Source organism: Pristis pectinata, chromosome 3 (genome assembly GCF_009764475.1).
Source record: "Pristis pectinata isolate sPriPec2 chromosome 3, sPriPec2.1.pri, whole genome shotgun sequence".
NCBI classification, from domain to species: domain Eukaryota; kingdom Metazoa; phylum Chordata; class Chondrichthyes; order Rhinopristiformes; family Pristidae; genus Pristis; species Pristis pectinata.
Window position 1 is genome coordinate 25,621,031 of NC_067407.1, and position 21,005 is coordinate 25,642,035.

The 21,005-nt window shown below is 38.9% G+C and overlaps 1 protein-coding gene across 5 annotated transcripts in view; it reads right to left on the reverse strand.

The window, feature by feature from the left end:
• The window catches only part of slc6a9 (solute carrier family 6 member 9), a 211,145-nt gene that overhangs the window by 167,735 nt on the left and 22,405 nt on the right, over nucleotides 1–21,005 (reverse strand). For all 5 annotated transcript variants that reach the window (XM_052013130.1, XM_052013128.1, XM_052013129.1 and 2 more), the window contains exon 2: nucleotides 17,643–17,819. In XM_052013130.1, coding sequence (XP_051869090.1) covers nucleotides 17,643–17,672 — 30 coding nt within the window. In that variant the 5' untranslated portion in view covers nucleotides 17,673–17,819. The remainder of the gene's footprint in view (nucleotides 1–17,642; nucleotides 17,820–21,005) is intronic.

Here is a 21,005-nt window from a genome sequence, read left to right on the forward strand (position 1 = left end):
GTAGTTGGGTTCTTTTGGACAGGCTACGTCTACAATATGGGACTGAACTCGCAATTTTAATGTTAAACAGATATCATTGTTGACCATCTACTTAACAACATCTCCTCTTTCAATTAAATCTCTTAACAACCTACAAAACTTTTTTTAAATTCTGTTTCTGTGGGAACCACATGGTCTATAGTCTCAACAATACTTTGAGTCAGGAAACAAACTGCTGGAGCAACTCAGTGGGTCAATCTATGGAGGTAAAGGGATAGTCGACTTTTCAGTTCAAGGCCCTGTATCAAGACTGCCCTCCATCTCCATGTTATTGACTGCTCAGCTCAGGGAAACTGGCTCTTTCTGTCCTAGTGACCCAGGCTACTAATAATTTTACACATCTTGTATAATTCTCTTCAAAGTTTCATCTATCCAAAAATACAATCATACTTTCATTCTGAAAATGGGTCATTTCAAAAGACTAAAAGGAATCTACTTAGAACTGATTTCCATTCAGTGAGTTAGGCCTCAGAAAAAAAGAGAAACTACTTTGCTCGACCTTTCCTGAAATCAGATTTATTGCACAATATTTCTTGCTACCTTGCCAATGGCTTTGTGAATGACTAATAAGATTAATTACCCAATTGGGTTTTTAAAGACATTATTGTATTCATTTTTGAGATAAGAAGGCTAGAAATTAGTACTTATGACTAAGTGTCACGGAGACAGGTGTGACTGCATGCATTTGGGTAGAGAGTTCCAGGACTTGGGTGACAATGGTATGCTAAATAAGAGACCAATAGAACCACCTAAAACATGGAGGACAGCTGCTTTTGCCTCATCTCTGTTGTACCAGGAAGCTTATTGTTTGCTGAATTGGGACAGGATTAAGTTTATTGTTGTCGTGGACATTTATACACAGGGTATAAATGCCATGAAAGATAGCTTTATGCAGCAGCAGCACATTACAAGACAAAGACAAACATAAATTAACATAAATGTAAATTAACATAAATTATACATAACATACACAAGTAGAATTTCCTTCTACCCTGAACAGGGAAAAGGCAGTAAAATGGCATAGCCAGGAGTTCCAGGTCCTCATACTTCCTTGAAACTTGTTACATTTCCATTGAATGATATGCTAAGTAAAGGGAGATTATACTGGCTTCGACAAGTATTTATTTTTTGTTTCAGTTATGTTTCTATTCAGTGCTGACTCCACCCCGATGGATGTTTATAATTGAAGATTTGATGATGTAATGCATTTGAATGTCAAAGAGAGGCAGATCAACTCTCTCTTATTGCAGATGGTCACCGTATCACTCCAAGAAGTTGTACTTGGGGGATGACAACTCCATGAGCAACCAGCAGAGCTTCCAGTTGCTAGGGTAAAACCAGCACTTGAGGAGTTCCCCAAGTGATGTATCCCTACAGTAACATGGGATCTGCCAAATGATTCTCTAAAGAACAGCAATGAAGGGTGCAGCAGACAAAACAGCAATTAAATATCCAGGGTCACTATCCATAACTTTATATAATAAAGAATTGGAACTCAATGTTTTCTTAAACATCAAGCAATAACACAGTTCACATTTCATGCAGACAGAGGTCAATGTCCTGATAAGCCAGGCCTGTTAGCAAGGATCTACAGTAATAACACACCGACATAAAACTGTGCTTGCAATTCAAGATTTGGCTACATTCAATCTCATGCTAAAGAAGCAAAATTAATTAAGGAGTTCAAAAGAAGGTCAGTGTCAAACAGGTTTCATTAAAATAAAGTTTAAAATTAATGAGATCTAAATTAACTCACTAAATTTGATATTCTTGAAAATAGTTTGTTTTCATATGATTTTCAACAAATAGGCTATTAAAAATGTCAAAGAGATGAATTGCTCTACCTTAAGAAGGCAGTTAGTTTGATCTTTATTAGCTTTAAAAAGTTGCCAGTGGCTGATGAATGAGAGGTAGAAATCTTACCAAATAAAGGCCATCTAGCCGGGGGATACTGTCTCTTCAAGCAATAAGTCAGCCCAGAACACTGTAAAACTTTAATAAGCATGTACTAATAAAATCCATTTCCTTTTATATAACCAGGCTCTAAACACAATGTAAAGAAGCCTCTCAGCAAGGCCATTCCTGGGTCAGGGACATATTCCCATTACCCCATAGCTTTCAATGAGAAAACACCATATTTTTAGAAAATTAAAGTGACTGCCTTCCTGCCAAATGGACTTAGTGTATATGGATACTTGATGGACATAGTGGACCAATGGCCTGTTCTTATGCTCTTTGACTCCACGCAATGATCTCCAGTAAGAGAGAGTTTACCTGCCTCTCTCTGACATTCAAATGCATTACATCATTAAATCCCTAATTACCATCCAGGGGGTTGGGGTCAGTATTGATCAGAAAAATAACTGAAACAACCAATATATACAGTGGCTACAAGAGCAGATTAGAGGCTACAGATTCTATGGTGAGTGTCTCTTCCCCTCTTTACCCAAAGCCTTTCTACTAGCCATAAGCCACAAGTTAGCATTCAACAATAATCAAGAGATCTGGTATCATCCAGGACAAAGCAGCTCACTTGACTGGTGTCCTCATCCATAAATGAAACATTCATTCCCTGCACCACCATGCCAATGATCAGATACAAAAGGCACTGCAGAAACTAATCAAGACCTCTTTACTAACATCTCATAACTCATGATCTTTGCCACCTAGAAGAACACAGGAACAACATATGCAAGTTTCCTTCTAAGTTACACAGTATCCTGACTTGTAAATATATTGCATTGCCTTCACAGTGATTAGATCTAAATCTCAGAACTCTTCACCCAATCACGCAGTGGGAGCACCCTCCCCAGAAAGACTGCTCACTGCCATCTTCCCAAGGGAAATTACGGATGGGCAATAAATTGGGTTTGTTATATATGTTAAACACTTGGTTGCTTACATCACCAATGGTCACTTCAAGGATGTAATACATATGACTGCAAAATAGTAATTACCCTGTGAAATTCTAGCTTCAAGCTAACAACTCTGATCCAAGTAACAATTTGTAACCAAATCTATCTTGTGCCTGCTACAGTGTTGCTATCTAAAGATTAACGAGGCAGTGCCTTTCACAGAAAATATTCCATTTAATGTTTGGCCTGGTTCATTGTGAACATCACCTCTGTCATTCATTGAAATTGTCGAATAACATTCAACTAAACAAATTACAATGGGACTTGAACTTTGCAATTATTATATATATAGAATATAGAACACTACAGCACAGTACAGGCCCTTCGGCCCACAATGTTGTGCTGACAATTTATCCTGCTCTAAGATCTATCTAACCCTTCCCTCCCACATAGCCCCCTATTTTTCTATCATTCATGTGCCTATCTAAGAGTCTCTTAAATGTCCAATGTATCTGCCCCCACAACCTCTGCAGGCAGTGCGCTCCACACACCCACCACTCTCTGTGTAAAAAAACTTAACCCTGACATCCCCCTTATACCTTCCTCCAATCACCTTAAAATTATGTCCCCTCACGTTAGTCATTGTCGCACTGGGAAAAAGTCTCTAACTATCCACTCGATCTATGCCTCTTATCATCTTGTACACCTTTATCAAGTCACCTCTAATCCTCCTTCTCTCCAAAGAGAAAAGCCCTAGCTTGCTCAACCTATCCTCATAAGACATGCTCTCCAATCCAGGCAACATCCTGATAAATCTCCTCTGCATCCTCTCTAAAGCTTCCACATCCTTCCTATAATGAGGCGACCAGAACTGAACACAATACTCCAAGTGTGGTCTAACCAGAGTTCTACAGAGCTGCAACATCACCTCGCAGCTCTTGAACTCAATACCCCAACTAATGAAGGCCAACACTCCATATGCCTTCTTAACAACCCTATCGACCTGCATGGCAACCTTGAGGGATCTATGGACGTGGACCCCAAGATCTCTCTGTTCCTCCACACTGCTAAGAGTCCCGCCATTAACCTTGTATTCTGCCTTCAAATTCGATCTCCTGAAGTGTATCACTTCACACTTATCCGGGTTGAACTCCATCTGCCACTTCTCAGCCCAGTTCTGCATTCTATCAATATCCTGTTGTAATCTACAGCAACCTTCTACACTATCCACAACACCACCAACCTTTGTATCATCAGCAAACTTACTAACCCACCCTTCCACATCCTCATCCAAGTCATTTATAAAAATCACAAAGAGCAGGGGGTCCCAGAACAGATCCCTGCGGAACACCACTGGTCACCGACCTCCAGGCAGAATACACTCCATCTACCACCACCCTCTCTCTTCTATGGGCGAGCCAATTCTGAATCCACACTGCCAAGTTTCCCTGGATCCCATCCCTCCTGACTTTCTGAATAAGTCTTCCATGAGGAACCTTCTCAAACGCCTTACTAAACTCCAATGCACATCACATCAACTGCTCTACATTCATCAATGTGCTTTGTCACATCCTCAAAGAATTCAGTCAGGCTCGTGAGGCATGACCTGTGCCTCACAAAGCCATGCTGACTGTCCCTAATCAACCTATGCTTCTCTAAATGCCCATAAATCCTGTCTCTAAGAATCTTCTCCAGTAATTTTCCCACCACTGAAGTAAGACTCACTGGTCTGTAATTCCCAGGGTTATCCCTACTCCCTTTCTTAAACAAAGGAACAACATTTGCCACCCTCCAATCATCTGGTACTATTTTTGTGGCCAGTGAGTACACAAAGATCGTCGCCAAAGGCGCAGCAATCTCTTCCCTAGCTTCCCGTAATAACCTTGGATATATCCCATCCAGCCCCAACGTCTTATCTATTCTTATGTTTTTCAATAGTTCCAGCACATCCTCTTTCCTCACATCGACATGCCCTAGCGTATCAATCTGTCATACGCCATCCTCACAAATGTCAAGGTCTCTCTCTCTGGTGAATACCAAAGCGAAGTATTCATTGAGGACCTCCCCTAACTCTTCCGACTCCAGGCACATGTTTCCTCTTTTATCCTTGATCAGTCCTACCCTCACTCTAGTCATCCTCTTATTCTTCACATACACGTAGAACGCCTTGGGGTTTTCCTTAATCCTACTCGTCAAGGACTTCTCATGTCCCCTCTTGCTCTCCTAAATCCATTCTTAAGCTCCTTCCTGTCTACCTTGTAACTCTCCAGAGCCCTGTCTGATCCATGTTTTCTAAACCTTACGTAAGCTTCTTTCTTCTTCTTGACAAGATATTCTACATCTCGTGTCAACCGCAGTTCTTTCACTCTACCATCCTTACCCTGCCTCAATGGGACAAACTTATCCAGAGCCCCATGCAAGTATTCCTTAAACAACCTCCACATTTCTGATGTGCACTTACCCAAGAACATCTTTTCCTAATTTACTCTCCCAAGTTCCTGCCTAATAGCATCATAATTCCTCCTCCCCCAGTTAAATACTTTTCCATATCGTCTGCTCCTCTCCCTCTCCAAGGCTATGGTAAAGGTCAAGGAGTTATGGTCACTATCTCCAAAATGCTGTCCCACTGAGAGATCTGAAACCTGATCAGGCTCATTGCCTAGTACCAGGTCCAGTATGGCCTCTCCTCTCTAGTCGGCCTGTCCACATACTGTGTCAGGAATCCTTCCTGTACACACCGAACAAACTCTGTCCTATCTATCCCCTTTACACTAAGGAGGTGCCAATCAGTATTAGGGAAGTTGAAATCACCCATGACAACAACCCTGTTATTTTTGCACCTCTCCAAAATCTGCATCCCAATCTGCTCCTCGGTGTCTCTGCTGCTATTGGGGTGCTGTAGAATACTCCCAATAGAGTGATCACTCCCTTCCTGTTTCTGACTTCCACCCACACTGACTCAGTGGACGATTCCTCCAGGACATCCTCCCTTTCTACAGCTGTGACACTGTCCCTGATTAGGAAAGCCACTCCCCCACCTCTTTTACCTCCGCCCCGTCCCTTTTGAAATATCTAAATCCTGGAACATCCAGCAGCCATTCCTGCCCTTGCAACCACCAAGTCGCTGTAATGGCCACCACATCATAGTTCCATGTACTTACCCATGCTCTGTTCATCAGCCTTGTTCCTCATACTTCTTGCATTAAAGTAGACTCACTTCAGCCCATCCAACTGACTGCAATTTTGCCTTTTCAACTGCCTATCCTTCCTCACAGTCTTTCTACACTCTGCATCTACTTGTACAGTAAATGAACCAAGCTCTGCCCTATCACTCTGAAGGACAGGGGATGTGGTGACAGGGTAGATAAAACATATTCTCACATGGAGGATACATGCCACTGTGGCTAAGTTGGATCAAAAACCCTATACAGGCACTGTAGCTTATGCATCTAAATTTGAGTATTGTGTTCAGTTCTGGTAGCCCCATTACAGGAAGGATGTGGAGTCTTTGGAGAGGGTGTAGAAGAGGTTCACCAGTATGCTGCCTGGATTAGAGAGTATTAGCCATAAAGGAGGTTGGACAAACTTAGATTGTTTTCTCTGGGGGTTTATAAAATTATTAGAGGCATAGATACAGTAGATAGTCTGAGCATTTTTCCAAGGATAGAAATGTCAAATACTGTAGGGTATTGCTTTAAGAGGAGAGGGGGAAAGTTTAAAGGAGATGTGCAGAGTAAGTATTTTTACACAGAGAGTGGGAGGTGCCTGGAACCCATTCACTGCCAGGGGTGGTGGAGGAAGCAGACATGATAGTCGCATTTGAGAAGCACCTAGACAGGCACATGAACATGCAGGGAATGGAGGGATATGGATGATGTGTAGACAAATAGGTTTAATTTAATTTGGCATCATGGTTGGCATAGACATTGTGGGTTAAAGTGTCTATTCCTGTGCCATACATGGTCTATGTTCTCGGAATCAGAGTTTCAAACCAGGGTCCATAGAAAATTCAGCATCAAATCAGTAAAGAGCAATTAAAGAAAAATTGATCAAATATTATCTTGGCATGAACACATTTAGGGCATCTATTCTACCAAATCTTCCTTAGAAAACTTTCTTTCTTTTTCAATCTTTTTATTAGTTTTCAAATTAATACAGATTAATATATAACATCAATGTTTGTACATGTAACACAAAGAGATCAGGAGAACAATCATAGCATAGATAATCATAAAGAATAATACAATATAAAAAAGTCTGTAGATCCCACGATCTCTTGGTAAATGAATATAGTATAAAAGAAAGGAAAGAAAAAGATTTATTACATATATATATAAAAGAAAGGAAAAAAAATCCCCAAATCAATAAGAAAAATTATAAACAATATATCAAACCAAACTAAACAGAAACATTTCAAAAAAGAACAAAAAAAAGAAAAAGAAAAGACTGGACTGAAATTTCTCAGTAAAAACAGAGCAATATTATGTCATCAACTCCGTTCCTTTAAATTAGAAAGTTATTGAAAGGGGATCTATATCATGCGAAAATATTGGATAAATGGACTCCAAATATCTTCAAATTTAAGCAAAGGATCAACAGTACCACTCCTAATTTTTTCCAAGTTTAACCATGATATAGTTTGAGAGAACCATTGAAAAGTCGTAGGGGGTATTAGATCCTTCCATTTAAGCAAAATGGATCGTTTGGCCATTAATGTAACAAAGGCAATCATACAGTAAGCGGGAGCAGATAAATGGCCAGACTCTATCCTTGGTAATCCAAAAATTGCAGTGATAGGGTGAGGTTGTAATACAGCTGAGATAATGTTAAAAATGTCTTTCCAATATTTTTCCAAAAGAGGACAGGACCAAAACATATGTGTCAAAGAAGCCACATTCGATTTATATCTGTCACTTATAGGATAAAAACGGGCTAGCTTATCTTTTGACATACGGGTCCTGTGAACTACCTTAAACTGTATCAAAGAGTGTCTGGCACAAACTGAAGATGTATTAACTAAATGAAGAATTTTCTTCCATACCTCTGTAGGTAAAGATGTCTGGAGTTCACTTTCCCATTCATTTTTAATTTTGTCCAGTGATTCTGGATATATTTTCATAATTAAATCATAAATTATTGCTATCAAGCCCTTCTGATAAGGATTAAGACCAAAAATTTTTCCCGTAATTTCAGTTTTGTAAGGTGTCGGAAAAGAGGGTATAGTAGCTTTTAAAAAATTTCTAATCTGCAAATATCGAAAAAAGTGTGATCTAGACAAATTGTATTTGCTAAACAGTTGTTCAAAAGATGAAAAACAGTTATCAATGAATAAATCACGAAAACATACTATTCCCTTCCTTTTCCATATAGAAAAAGCTGTGTCAACTCTGGATGGATGAAAGAAAAAATTAGATTGAATGGGATTTGACAGATTAAATTTATTCAATCCAAAAAATTTACGAAATTGAAACCATATTCGTATTGTATGTTTAACAATTGGGTTAATCATATGTTTACTTAATTTGGTAAGTGCAAAAGGGAGTGAAGCTCCTAAAATAGAGACTAATGAAAATCCAAGTACTGATTGGAGCTCAAGGTGTACCCAATTGGGACATTGAATTACATCTGAATCTTGTATCCAAAAAATTAAATATCTGATATTAATTGCCCAATAATATAATCTAAAGGTAGGCAGGGCCACACCACCATCCTTTTTTAGTTTTTGTATATATTCCTTACTTAACCTTGGGTTTTTATTCTGCCAAATATATGAAGGAATTTTAGAATCAATGGTGTCAAAAAAAGATTTCGGGATGAAAGTTGGAATCACTTCAAATAAATATAAAAATTTTGGTAAAATATTCATCTTAACCGTATTAATTCAGCCTACCAATGATAAAGACAGTGGGGACCATTTAGTAAATAATTGTTTAACATGGTCAATTAAAGGCAATAGATTAGCTTTAAATAAGTCCTTATGTTTCTTGGTAATTTTAATACCTAAATACATAAAATAGTCAGTTACCAATCTAAAAGGTAACTGGGGTTTGCATATTTAAGGGAAAAAGTTCGCTCTTATTAAAATTTAATCTATAGCCAGAAAAAACACTAAACTGATCTAGTAGTGATAGTACTGTGGGGATAGATTCCTCCGGATTAGAAATATAAAGTAACAGGTCACCTGCGTAAAGAGAAAGCTTATGAATCTTCTGTCCGTGAGTAATGCTACATATATTTGAAGAATCCCAGAGTGCAATAGCCAAGGGTTCCAAAGCAATATCAAATAATAAAGGGCTTAAAGGGCAACTTTGTCTAGTACCTCAAAAAAGCCTAAACAAAAGAGATCTTTGATTATTAGTAAGTATTGAAGCCATAGGTGTATAATAAATCAGTTTAATCACACATATAAATTTAGGGCTAAAGTTAAATTTTTGAAGTGTAATGAATAGATATTCCCATTCAACCCTGTCAAACACCTTTTCAGCATCTAGTGAGACAACGCATTCTGGAATTTGGGATGAAAGGGTATATATAATATTCATTAATCTCCTAATATTAAAACGTAAATAACGATTCTGAATAAATCCTGTCTGGTCTTCAGAGATAATTTGTGGAAGAACCTTTTCCAATCTAAAGGCCAATATTTTGGAAAATATTTTTGAATCTACATTCAATAAAGAAATAGGTCTATAAGATGCACAATCAGTGGGATCTTTATCCTTTTTAAGAATTAAAGAAATAGTTGCTTCATAGAAAGATTGTGGTAGTTCACCTACTGATAGGGCATCTTTAAAACTTTTTGCTAACCAGGGAACAAGAATATCAGAAAAGGATTTTAAAAATTCAGCTGTATATCCATCAGGGCTGGGTGCTTTACCCGAGTTCATTGAAAATATTACTTTCTTTACTTCTTCCTCCGAAATGGGAGCATCTAATGTAGAATGTTCATTTAAAGATAATTGGGGAATCTTCAGATCTCTTAAAAAATCATGCATTAATGTAGAATCCTCAGGGGATTCTGACTGGTATGAAGAAGAATAAAATTCTTGAAAGGATTTGTTAATTTGAACATGATCTATTGTGTAGGTACCGTCTGGTTTACGAATTTTATTAATCTGACGTTTAGATAAAGTAGTTTTCAATTGGTTGGCTAATAATTTACCAGATTTGTCACCATGTATATAAAATTGACTTTTGTTTTTAAATAGTAGATTTTCAATTGAAGATGTTAGTAATAAACTATGTTGTAATTGGAGTTCTGTTCTCTTTTTAGAAAGCTCCAAATTAGGAGTATCAGAATATTTTTTATCGATTTCTTTAATCTTGTCAGCTAATATACGTATTTCGTTATTAGTTCGTTTTTTCAATCCAGCGGAATATGAAATAATTTGACCACAGATATAAGCTTTAAAAGTATCCCATATTATCCCACTGGAGATTTCTTCAGTAAAATTGGTTAAAAGGAAAAATGAGATCTGTTCTTTAATAAACTGGATGAAGTCTAAGTCCTGTAACAGAGAAGGGCTAAATCGCCATTGTCTGACATCGAAGGATACATCTGCTAATTTAATTGATAATTTCAATGGTGCATGATCAGAAATGGCAATTGCATCGTATTTACAGCCCGTAGTAAGTGGAGCTAGTCTAGCATCAATAAAAAAAATAATCACTCCTCAAGTAATTATGGTAGACATGAGAAAAGAATGAAAATTCTTTATCATATGGGTGTAGAAATCTCCAGACATCTAAAATTCCGGAATCAACTAAAAAGGAGTTAATAAAGACAGTGGATTTGTTTGAAAGTGCAGGATTTGACATAGATCTATCCATCGAAGGGTTTAAACAGCAGTTGAAATCTCCACCCATAATCAAAGTGTATTCATTTAAATTAGGAAAAAATGCAAACAGATGTTTAAAAAATTCAGGGTGATCTACGTTGGGTGCATAAACATTAACCATAACAGCTTTTTTGTTATGAAGTAGGCCAGTAATTAATAAAAATCTACCATTTGGGTCTGATATTGTCTCATGATGGACAAACAAAATTGAGGAGTCTATAAAAATAGAGACTCCTTTCACCTTTGCTTGTGAATTTGAATGGAGCTGTTGACCCCTCCAACATCTAAAAAAACGTTGATTATCTTTCTTCCTGACGTGAGTCTCCTGAGCAAAAATGATCTGAGCATTTAATCTGTGAAAAACTTTAAAGATCTTCTTGCGCTTGACTGGATTGTTTAACCTGTTAACATTCCATGAAATAAAATTAATAGTCTTATCCATTTTAACAGATTAAAAAACATATGGTATGTAAAGGGTTAATCTTGTATACACGAGTCTCACCGCAGGAAAAGTAAAAAAACAGTTCAAAGAGGAAGCGGATATGATGACAATTTCGAAATATTTGTAGTTTAGTCCAGAAGAAAAAAAAACTAAAAACAGCCCCACACCCCCCAACAGCCTGAAAACTGGCCAATAGGCAGCCAGAAAGCTACCCTCTAATTGATCTAACCCCAGTTCTATTGGTGGCAGTAGTCCAAGCTAAAAAAATGTATAAACCACTCATGTTTACTCTAAAGGCTATCGACATAGTCATAACAAAGATATTGAACTAACAACCAAAGTTGTGAGATTGAAACAGAGCCAAAGGGCGATAACAGTTGGCATTTAAAAGATGCAGTTTAATAGTTATTTCGAAAAGAAAGCAAACAATCAGTCATTTTGTTAGATTCTTAATTATTATTAAAATAAAACATTAAAAATATTAAAAGAAGAAAAAGGAAAGGTTTAAATCTAAAAATTAATTGGATAATAAAGCAAGTAAGTAGTAAATCAAAGGAAAAACACTGTCTCTCTTCCGCATTTCTTAGCTTCTAAAATTAAAAGCTAGTTCATAAGAAACTCTTCGGCCCCTTGGACGGACTTAAACCATTTGCGCGATTTATCAGGTAGTGTAATTCTCAACCTTGCTGGGAATAATAGTGCAGGATGATAATTGTTTTGAGAGAGACGAGCTAATAATTGGTTTGTAGGTCAGCCTTTCTTTCATAACTTCTGGGGTGTAATCTTCAACTATTCGAAACTTCCATTGTTTAAATTGAATCATTCCACATCCACGAGCAGTACAAATCGAGAGTTCCTTGATGTTGACATAATGAAATCTCAATATTACTGGCCATGGTTTTTGGTCCAGAGAAGGTTTGGATCTTAATGCACGATGAGCTCTGTCAAGGATAGGCTGAACAGGGAACATTTCGGGACCAAACACATCGACCAGAAGTTTAGAAAAATTATCCGTAGAGTTACCAGTCTCGGTGTTCTCTGGAAATCTGATGATTCTTAAATTTTTTTCCACCGGCTGCGTCCTTCCAGGTCGATGATCCTCTGTTGTTGCTTTTCCAGGTTTTGCTTGGTCGTAATTAAGGCTTTTTCAAGTGAGTGGAGTTTGGCATCTCTCTCTTTACCAGCTCGGTCGAGTTCAGCAATTAGTTGATTTTGTTTGGCGTTTTCCTGGATGAGTGTATTTTGTCTGTCTTCAAAGTCCTTTAAAATGGACTTCCAATTCAGCAAAGCTCCAGTCGAACTTTCTATCCAGATTAGAAATAGCTTCCAAAGTAGGTTGGTCTCCAATACCTTTACCATTAGCTGACACTTTAGATCTCGTACTCATTTCAACAGTTAAAAATCAAAATTAAACTTGTGCCAGTATTGTAAAAGACTTATTAAAAAGAGGTAAATGGAAGATTAAAAAGTGATTGGACCAAAGCCAAGTTATGACTTAGTCCATCGAGCGCCACCAACAGACTCCTACTCTTCCTTTGAAAACTGAATTGTCAAATAAAAATAGTAGATGAAATTTAATTTAGAGAAGTGAAAAATGATGCATTTTGGGATGTTAAACCAGGGCAGGACATACAAAGTGAATGGCAAAGCCCTGGGGAGTGTTGTTGAACAAAGAGACCTTGGTGTTTAAGTACATAGTTCCCTGACAGTGGCAACCTAGGTAGATAGAGTGAAGAAGGAGGTGTATGGCATGCTTGCCTTCATCCTCAAAGGCAATGAGTTCAAGATTTGGGTCATGTTACAGCTGTGCATAACGTTGGTTAGACTGCACATGGAGTATGGTATGTAGTTCTGTTTGCCACACAACAGAAAAGATGTGATTAAGCTAGAGAGAGTGCAGAAAATATTCACAAGGATGATGCTGGGACTGGAAGGCTTGAGTTATAAGGGAAGACTGCAGAGGCTAGGACTGTTTTCCCTGGAGCAAAGGAAGCTGAGAGATGAGATGAGAGCTAGAGAGGGAGAGCTAGAGAGGGAGACTGAGAGCTGCATCTTTAATAGAGGCCAAATAAGAGAAGAGGAACACACTGAGGAAGAAGAGGAGCAGAAGGTCATATAGGTGGGAAGTTATTGTTGCCACTTTGGAGGGAAGGAGGAGAAGACAGAGTAACATTTACCAAAGGGCTCAGTAAGAAGGATACCATCTGATCAGAAAATTAATTAGGCCAGTTATGTAACTACTGTGGCTAGACATCAAGTAGGAGACTGAATAACTCATCCAACTTCAGAACATCTTTCCTATGTCTACAAGATACAAGCCAAGAATCAAAACTCTTAAGTAATCGAAAAACAAAAAAACTGCAGATGCAGAAGATTGAAACAAAACAAAAAAATGCTGGAAACACTCAACAGGTCAGGCAGCATCTATCAAGAGAGAAATAGAGGTAACATTTCAGGCCATTGAGCATGAGAATTGATGATAATGAAAAGTCATTGACTTGAAACGTTAACTCTGTTTCCCATACCGCAGATGCTGCCTGACCTGCTGAGTGTTTCTAGCACTTTTTCTATTCATTGCAGTGTCCTCCTGGACCTTGATGAGAGTAACTCCAAATGTGCACAAAAAGCTTAATACCATGCAGGACAAAGGAGTCCACTATCCTGAACACCTAAACCCTCCAGTAAATCTGTTAACAAAACACATTGCAGCAATTTGCTACAGTTTCTAAGACTGTGTCTCCCAAACCACTGGAGGAAGTCAATGAACACATGTTGAAATGGAAGTGGGGAGAGGGTGAGGACCAGTGATAGACTGGGCCTGGGAGTATCTGTACCTCTGTGAAGTGAGAATGGTGCTATAGTGATTTTGGTAGGAGATGGTGCTGAGTGATGAGAGAAGAACTGTTCGTAATGGCCTCTGGGAAAATGAGCATCAAAGGCCAAAAACCTATTTGCCTTTTCCCCTTTTTTAAGTTTAGCCTTTTGACCAATTGTGAAGGATAAAGCTGAATGTGCAATTTTTAAAGATTTTTTTTGTGTGGGCTCACTGCCCAGTGACCTTCCCTACAAATGCACCAATTGGAAAAGGAGGAGTATGCACAATTCTCAGTTTGTTGCCTTGAGGCCTGATGAGACAAATGCAGTAGTCAATGAAACCACGTTCATTAACCTTGATTGTTTTCAGATAATTTCTGATAAAAATAAAATGAACTTTAATTTCAACCCCTCACTAACATTTTCTGTCAACAGGGATAGAGGACCTTCAAAATATAAAGAAAATATGTGCAAAGGTGCAAAAATAACAGGGTTGGTATCATAGGAGACTTTAACTTCCCAAATATTGATTGGCACCTGCTTAATACCAAAGATTTAGATGGGGCAGAGTTTGTTAAGTGTGTCCGGGACAGATTCCTGTCACAGTATGTTGATAGGCCGACTAGAGGGAATGCCATATTAGATCTAGTATTAGGTAATGAACTGGGCCAGGTGACAGATCTCTCAGTGGGTGAGCATTTGGGGGACAGTGACCATCGCTCCTTAACCTTTAGCATTGTCATGGACAAGGATAGGAGCAAAGAGGAAAGGAAAATATTTAATTGGGGAAGGGCAAATTATGAGGCTATAAGGGTAGAACTTGTGAGTGTGAATTGGGATGACATTTTTGAAGGGAAATGTACTGTGGAGATGTGGATGTTGTTCAGGGATCTCTTGCAGGATGTTAGGGATAAATTTGTCCCGGTGAGGCAGAGAAAGAATGGCAGGGTGAAGGAACCATGGGTGACAGGAGAGGTGGAACATCTAGTTAGGAGGAAGAAGGCAGCATACATAACGTTTAGGCAGCAAGGATCAGATAGGTCCCTTGAGGAATATAGGGTAGCAAGGAAGGAACTTAAGAAGGGGCTGAGGAGAGCATGAAGGGGACATTAAAAGGCCTTGGTGAGTAGGGTTAAGGAAAATCCCAAGGCTTTTTTCACTTATGTGAAGAGCAGAAGGATGACGAGAGTAAAGGTAGGACCAATTAGGGATAAAGGTTGGAAGATGTGCCTGGAAGCTGTGGAAGTGGGTGAGATAGGATCTATGGGCATTTGGAGAATCATGGTCTGTACAGGAACAGCCAGCTTTGTGAAGGGCAGATCATGTCTCACAAGGCTGATAGTGTTCTTTGAGGAGGTGACTAGACAGATTGAAGAGGGTAGTGCAGTAGGTGTGGTCTACATGGATTTTAGTAAGGCATTTGACAAGGTTCCACATGGTAGGCTTCTTCAGAAGGTCAGAGGGCATGGGATCCAGGGAAGCTTGGCCATGTGGATTCAGAATTAGCTTGCCTGTAGAAAGCAGAGGGCTGTGGTGGAGGGAGTGCATTCAGATTGGAGGGCTGTGACTAGTGGCGTCCCACAAGGATCGGTTCTGGGACCTCTGCTTTTCGTAACTTTTATTAATGACTTGGATGAGGGGGTAGAAGGGTGGGTTGGCAAGTTTGAAGACGACACAAAGGTTGGTGGTGTTGTGGATAGTGTGGAGGATTGTCGAAGATTGCAGAGGGACATTGATAGGATGCAGAGCTGGGTTGAGAAGTAGTAGGTGCAGTTCAATCCGGAGAAGTATGAGGTGGTACACTTTGGAAGGGCAAACTCCAAGGCAGAGTACAAAGTTAATGGCAGGATTCTGGGTAGTGTGGAGGAGCAGAGGGATCTGGGGGTCCATATCCACAGATCCCTGAAAGCTGCCTCACAGGTGGATAGGGTAGTTAAGAAAGCTTATGGGGTGTTAGCTTTCATAAGTCGAGGGATCGAGTTTAAGAGCTACAAGGAAATGATGCAGCTCTATAAAACTCTGGTTAGACCACACTTGGAGTACTGTGTCCGGTTCTGGTCACCTCATTATAGGAAGGATGTGGAAGCATTGCAAAGGGTGCAGAGGAGATTTACCAGGATGCTGCCTGGTTTAGAGAATATGCATTATGAGGAGAGACTAAGGGAGCTATGGTTTTACTCTTTGAAGAGAAGGATGATGAGAGGAGATATGATAGAGGTGTACAAAGTATTAAGATGAATAGATAGACAGCCAGCACCTCTTTCCCAGCACCAATGCTCAACACAAGAGGGCATGGCTTTAAAGTAATGGGTGGGAAGTTCAAGGGGGATATCAGAGGAAGGTTTTTTACCCAGAGAGTGGTTGGGGCATGGAATGCACTGCCTGGGCGGTGGTGGAAGCAGGTACATTGGTCAAATTCAAGAGATTACTAGATAAGCACATGGATGAATTTAAGATAGAGGGATATGTGGGAGGAAGGGGTTAGATAGTCTTAGGTGAGGTTTAAAGGTCAGCACAACATTGTGGGCCAAAGGGCCTGTATTGTGCTGTACTGTTCTATGTTCTAAAGCATCAGTGAAGAAATACAAAAATATCAAAGCCGTGTTCATGATGCATTCCAAAATACTGTGAGATGCATCATATGGTAAGGTGAAATTTTCATTTGTTGGGACTGCTACCATGAGCCTGCTTTTACCACGCTCCACTCTTTTTCCTTGGACTTCAATTCTTTTGTAGGGTTGGTCTCTGCCAGAATGTGGGGTCACTGAGTTGGAAAATCATAGCCGTCACATTTGAAGGCCAAGATGTCAAATTTTAGAAAGGTATAGCCATAGAGTCACAGGGACATACAGCACAGAAATAGGCCCTTTGGCCCACTGATTGCTCAATACCAACTATCAACCACCCATTTATACCAATCCTAAATTAATGCCATTTTTATTCTCCCCATAGATTCTACTAATCACCTACATGCTAGGAACAATTTACAATGACTAATCACCCAAACAATCCACATGTGTTTGGGACATAAGGGGAAACCAGAGCACCCAGAGGAAGCCCATGAGGTCAAAGGTAGAATATGCAAACTTCAGACAGACAACACACTGGGTCAGGATTGAACCTAGATCTCTGGTGCTCTGAGGTAGTGGCTCTACTGTGTCACTCTGCCAGATATCAGAACCTAAGTGACATACCACCAAATTTTATCTCAGACCTCAGACTCAGCTGAAACCTTGTTTAGGCCCAGAAGAGATTGGGTAATGTTCAATGCTGGGCTGCATCACACCAGGAGAAGTCATTAGTGAGTCTCTTGACACTGCACCAGAAACATTGTCAACCCTCTTCTTACTGTTTCTAAGCCTGAGGAATCTGGCAGGCAAGACCCTAACTTCCCAAGTCACATACACACTGTGACACAGAGTTGCACTCTGGTTTACTCCTTTATCTGTGACCTTAGACCTTTTCCTCTGTTACAAGAGTAACTGAGACCAATAAGAGCACAACCTCAGTGGATCCGAGCTTGAGAACACACCCCTTGCATGAGAAAACACAACTTCCAGAGAAAAATCACACAGAAAAGGGAAGATCCAGGTTTTATCAATGTAACTTCAGAGCTTGATTTTTTGTTATAGTAACATCTTATTAATAGCTTACCAACATGGCTTCAGAACTTTTGTCAGCCATGGTCTGAATGAATTGTTCAGAGTTTTCACACCACACTCTTCAAGAACTTCTGCTAAGCTCAGTCACTGCTGCCCTCTGCCTCCGTCTTGCTGTGGCTGTAATGAGCTTCTCTTTCACCCTGTTACAAGTCCAAGAATCTTGAATACTCTGAAATGATATGTGACATGAGCAGTTTTATTTCAGTCCAGATCTTGACACTTGTATCAGATTCTAGATCAGAGATGATTTAATTCCAACCTTTAATATCTGGGTAATATTTACTTGTTTAGCTGCATTTTTAGTTTATACATTTATATATGCTGAATTCCCCTAAATGGTCCAATAATTCACTATTTCACAATCTATGCTATTTTTTATTTCGTTCCTTCAGAACAGTCAAAAAACGGAAGTCCGTTTCAAATAAACTATATTTGAAATCTCTCTCCTGAGATACAAAACACAAAGCATTTTCAGACTAATGAAATCCCTCACATTTTAAATGTGAAGTGAAGGGCCCACACACCTGATCATATGCATGGAGCTTCCAATATAACCAGCCTATATCTGAGCAGTCATTTTGTCTTCTTCTCCCTCTACGGTGATTCGGTGATTGCCATTGTTTCTCCCAATGCACTGGCTGCACAAGACATGAACTAATTCTTGTACGGGGTGGGGCTGAAGTTAAAACAAGTAACTGTGGGCTTCTAGATTCCTTTCTACATAATGAATGACATATCTATTTTCTTCCTGTAGTGTACGCAAATAAAGGGTGTATTTATACAATATATGTGAATGATGCATTCCTGCAGTACCCATGGAATAAAAATGCATGCGCATACATTATAAATTGATAACGAGGACAAGGGGATGGAAAAATCAGTTAAAAAAAGATAAGTCTTAGAGTCTGTCATGTGTGGGGCATGTCTGGAACTTACTTGAAAAAGATGGTTGCATTGGAAGCTTTGTTGCCTGTGACTGGGTGTATGAGCCTTTCAGTTCACATACAGAATGCATGGATTTTTCTTATATAGCAAATAAAAGATGGGAAATTCATAGTGATGGTGAGGACGGGCCTGAATAAACAATGCTGTAGGAGAACACGAGTAAGCTATTGGGCTGAAACATGTTGCAAAACATACATTACATTAGCAAATCTATTAACGTAACTGAAGATGTGTTGTTTAACAAAGCAGCACAAAAAAAATAGAGGATCATTTCTAAATTAACAGATTGTGGAGTGCAACTGGGAATCAAAAATTAGTCATGACAGTCACCAAGTATGTTGTCTCATTGTTGGACCTGTATCAGCACTGCAATTCTGACATCTTACAGGGCATATTGCATGACAGTTTTGATTGTGGTTTAATCAATGAGGTAGTTCAATTAAAGTTAATAAACAAAATCTTACATTGGATTCATATTCACAGTTATGATATCGATGGAAATGGCTAAAGAATTTTATCCAAGGTTAGGTTGTAGGTAATTATACCAATTGATCAACACTGATAGGCAAACCTTGTCTCAAACAATTGAAACTAGCTTAGAAAGAGGTGTTGAATATGAATGTTTCAAAATCATACTTAGGCATTATAATTGGAAAGTATACAAGAATGTCCAAGTATACCTACACCAGTATTACAGATCACAGTGCTCATATCCCTCTAAGCCAGGTGTAAAACCACTCTACAGTAAGCTTTTACCTGTTCCAAATGCACTTAAGAACCAGTGAAGGAAGTGTTAGATAAATTAGAGCAAAATGAAGTTCTCGTGAAAATAAGCTAGACACTGTTCAACAATGTGGTAATTACAAGGTGACATTGAACCAGGTAGGTGATGATCGGTAATGGGAAGTGGATCCACGTTAGTTCACAATATAATACATACATTGAAATTTGTGTGTGACACTTTGAATTATGGATCGAGAGTCATGTAATAGACAATGATTTTTTTTAAATGATGAAAAGTGAAGGAAATCATGTCCATTTTGAGAAAGAGGAATGAGTAATTGATGTTGTAGTGAAAAAAAGTTTCAATTCTGACTGAGCAGGCTTTTCCATTGTCCATACACCATAAACATTTGATCATAATCCTATGTTGGTAGTACTGTCAAGAATGCAAAAATGGGCCACACTCTTATCTCCATGTGATTATATGATTCAATAATCAAGCCTGAAAGGTTGCCAAATCTGAATTCATATGGAGAGTCACATTGAAAATAGTAGATGATGATTTTGCAGGAACAGCAATAGCCAAGACATTAAAAACAGTATTATTCCAAAATGAGTATATGAATGAACTTTAAAAGTATGGATTGAATCAGACAAACGTCTTGATGAAGACATGGGATGGTACTATAACTGATGGAACAAGGTTGTGTTAAATGTGGACACAACTTGTCAGACCAAGCATGCTAAGAAGACGAACTTTGGAAAAGATTCAAACTGAACATTGTGGTATCGTAAGAAATAACGAAATTGCCAGAAGTTTAGTTTGTTAATCAGCTTTAGATAACGATCTTAAAGAGCTAATCAGGTCTGCAGAACCAAGCCAACAAATACACCTTTGTAAAGTTAGAAATGGCAATGATTGCACGTTGATCATTATGAGAGGGGGATTGATAACTCCTTAGTACTCATACATAGTCACGCAAAACAGATTGTGGTGAAGCACATTGAGTGTGTTACCAAAGAACCAAAATTCACCTTATGTCATGGTTTACCAGAAGCACTAATTTCTGGTAATAGTGTACAGTTTTGTTTATTTCTCCTTGAGTACTTAATGAAGCAAATGAAATAACACACACTTATTTCATAATTTTATCCAGCAGCAAATGATGCGCCTGAGAAATCAGGGAGTATTGGCAAAGAAGAAATAGGTATTACAAGAGCTCTCAAGTTTAACAATGAGTCATCAATAAGCAAACTTTTAACAACACAACATTCTGCCATTTACACTCCCGTTGTTATTAATACTTGGATAAGTCAGAGCATTTGGTTCAGCCAAATCATAGAATGGTTACAGCCCAGGAGGCCATTCAGCTTATCATGTCTGTGCCAGCTCTCCATCAGAGTACCTCTATAGTTTTACACACTGGTCTCTTCTGCATAGCCTTGAAAATTTTCCTCCAACATAATTCCCTCTTGAAGCCACAATGGAACCTGCCTTCAGCTGAACTTCCTTGCTTTTATACTTCATGCTTCAATAAATCCCAGAACTGTACATGCCTTATTAGCTATTTTCTCAACCTACCTTGCCACTTTCGATGATCTGTGCATCCATACCCCCAGGTCCCTTTCCTCCTGCATCTCTTTTAGAATGGTATCCTGTATTCTGTTTTCCTTCTCCTTGTTCTTT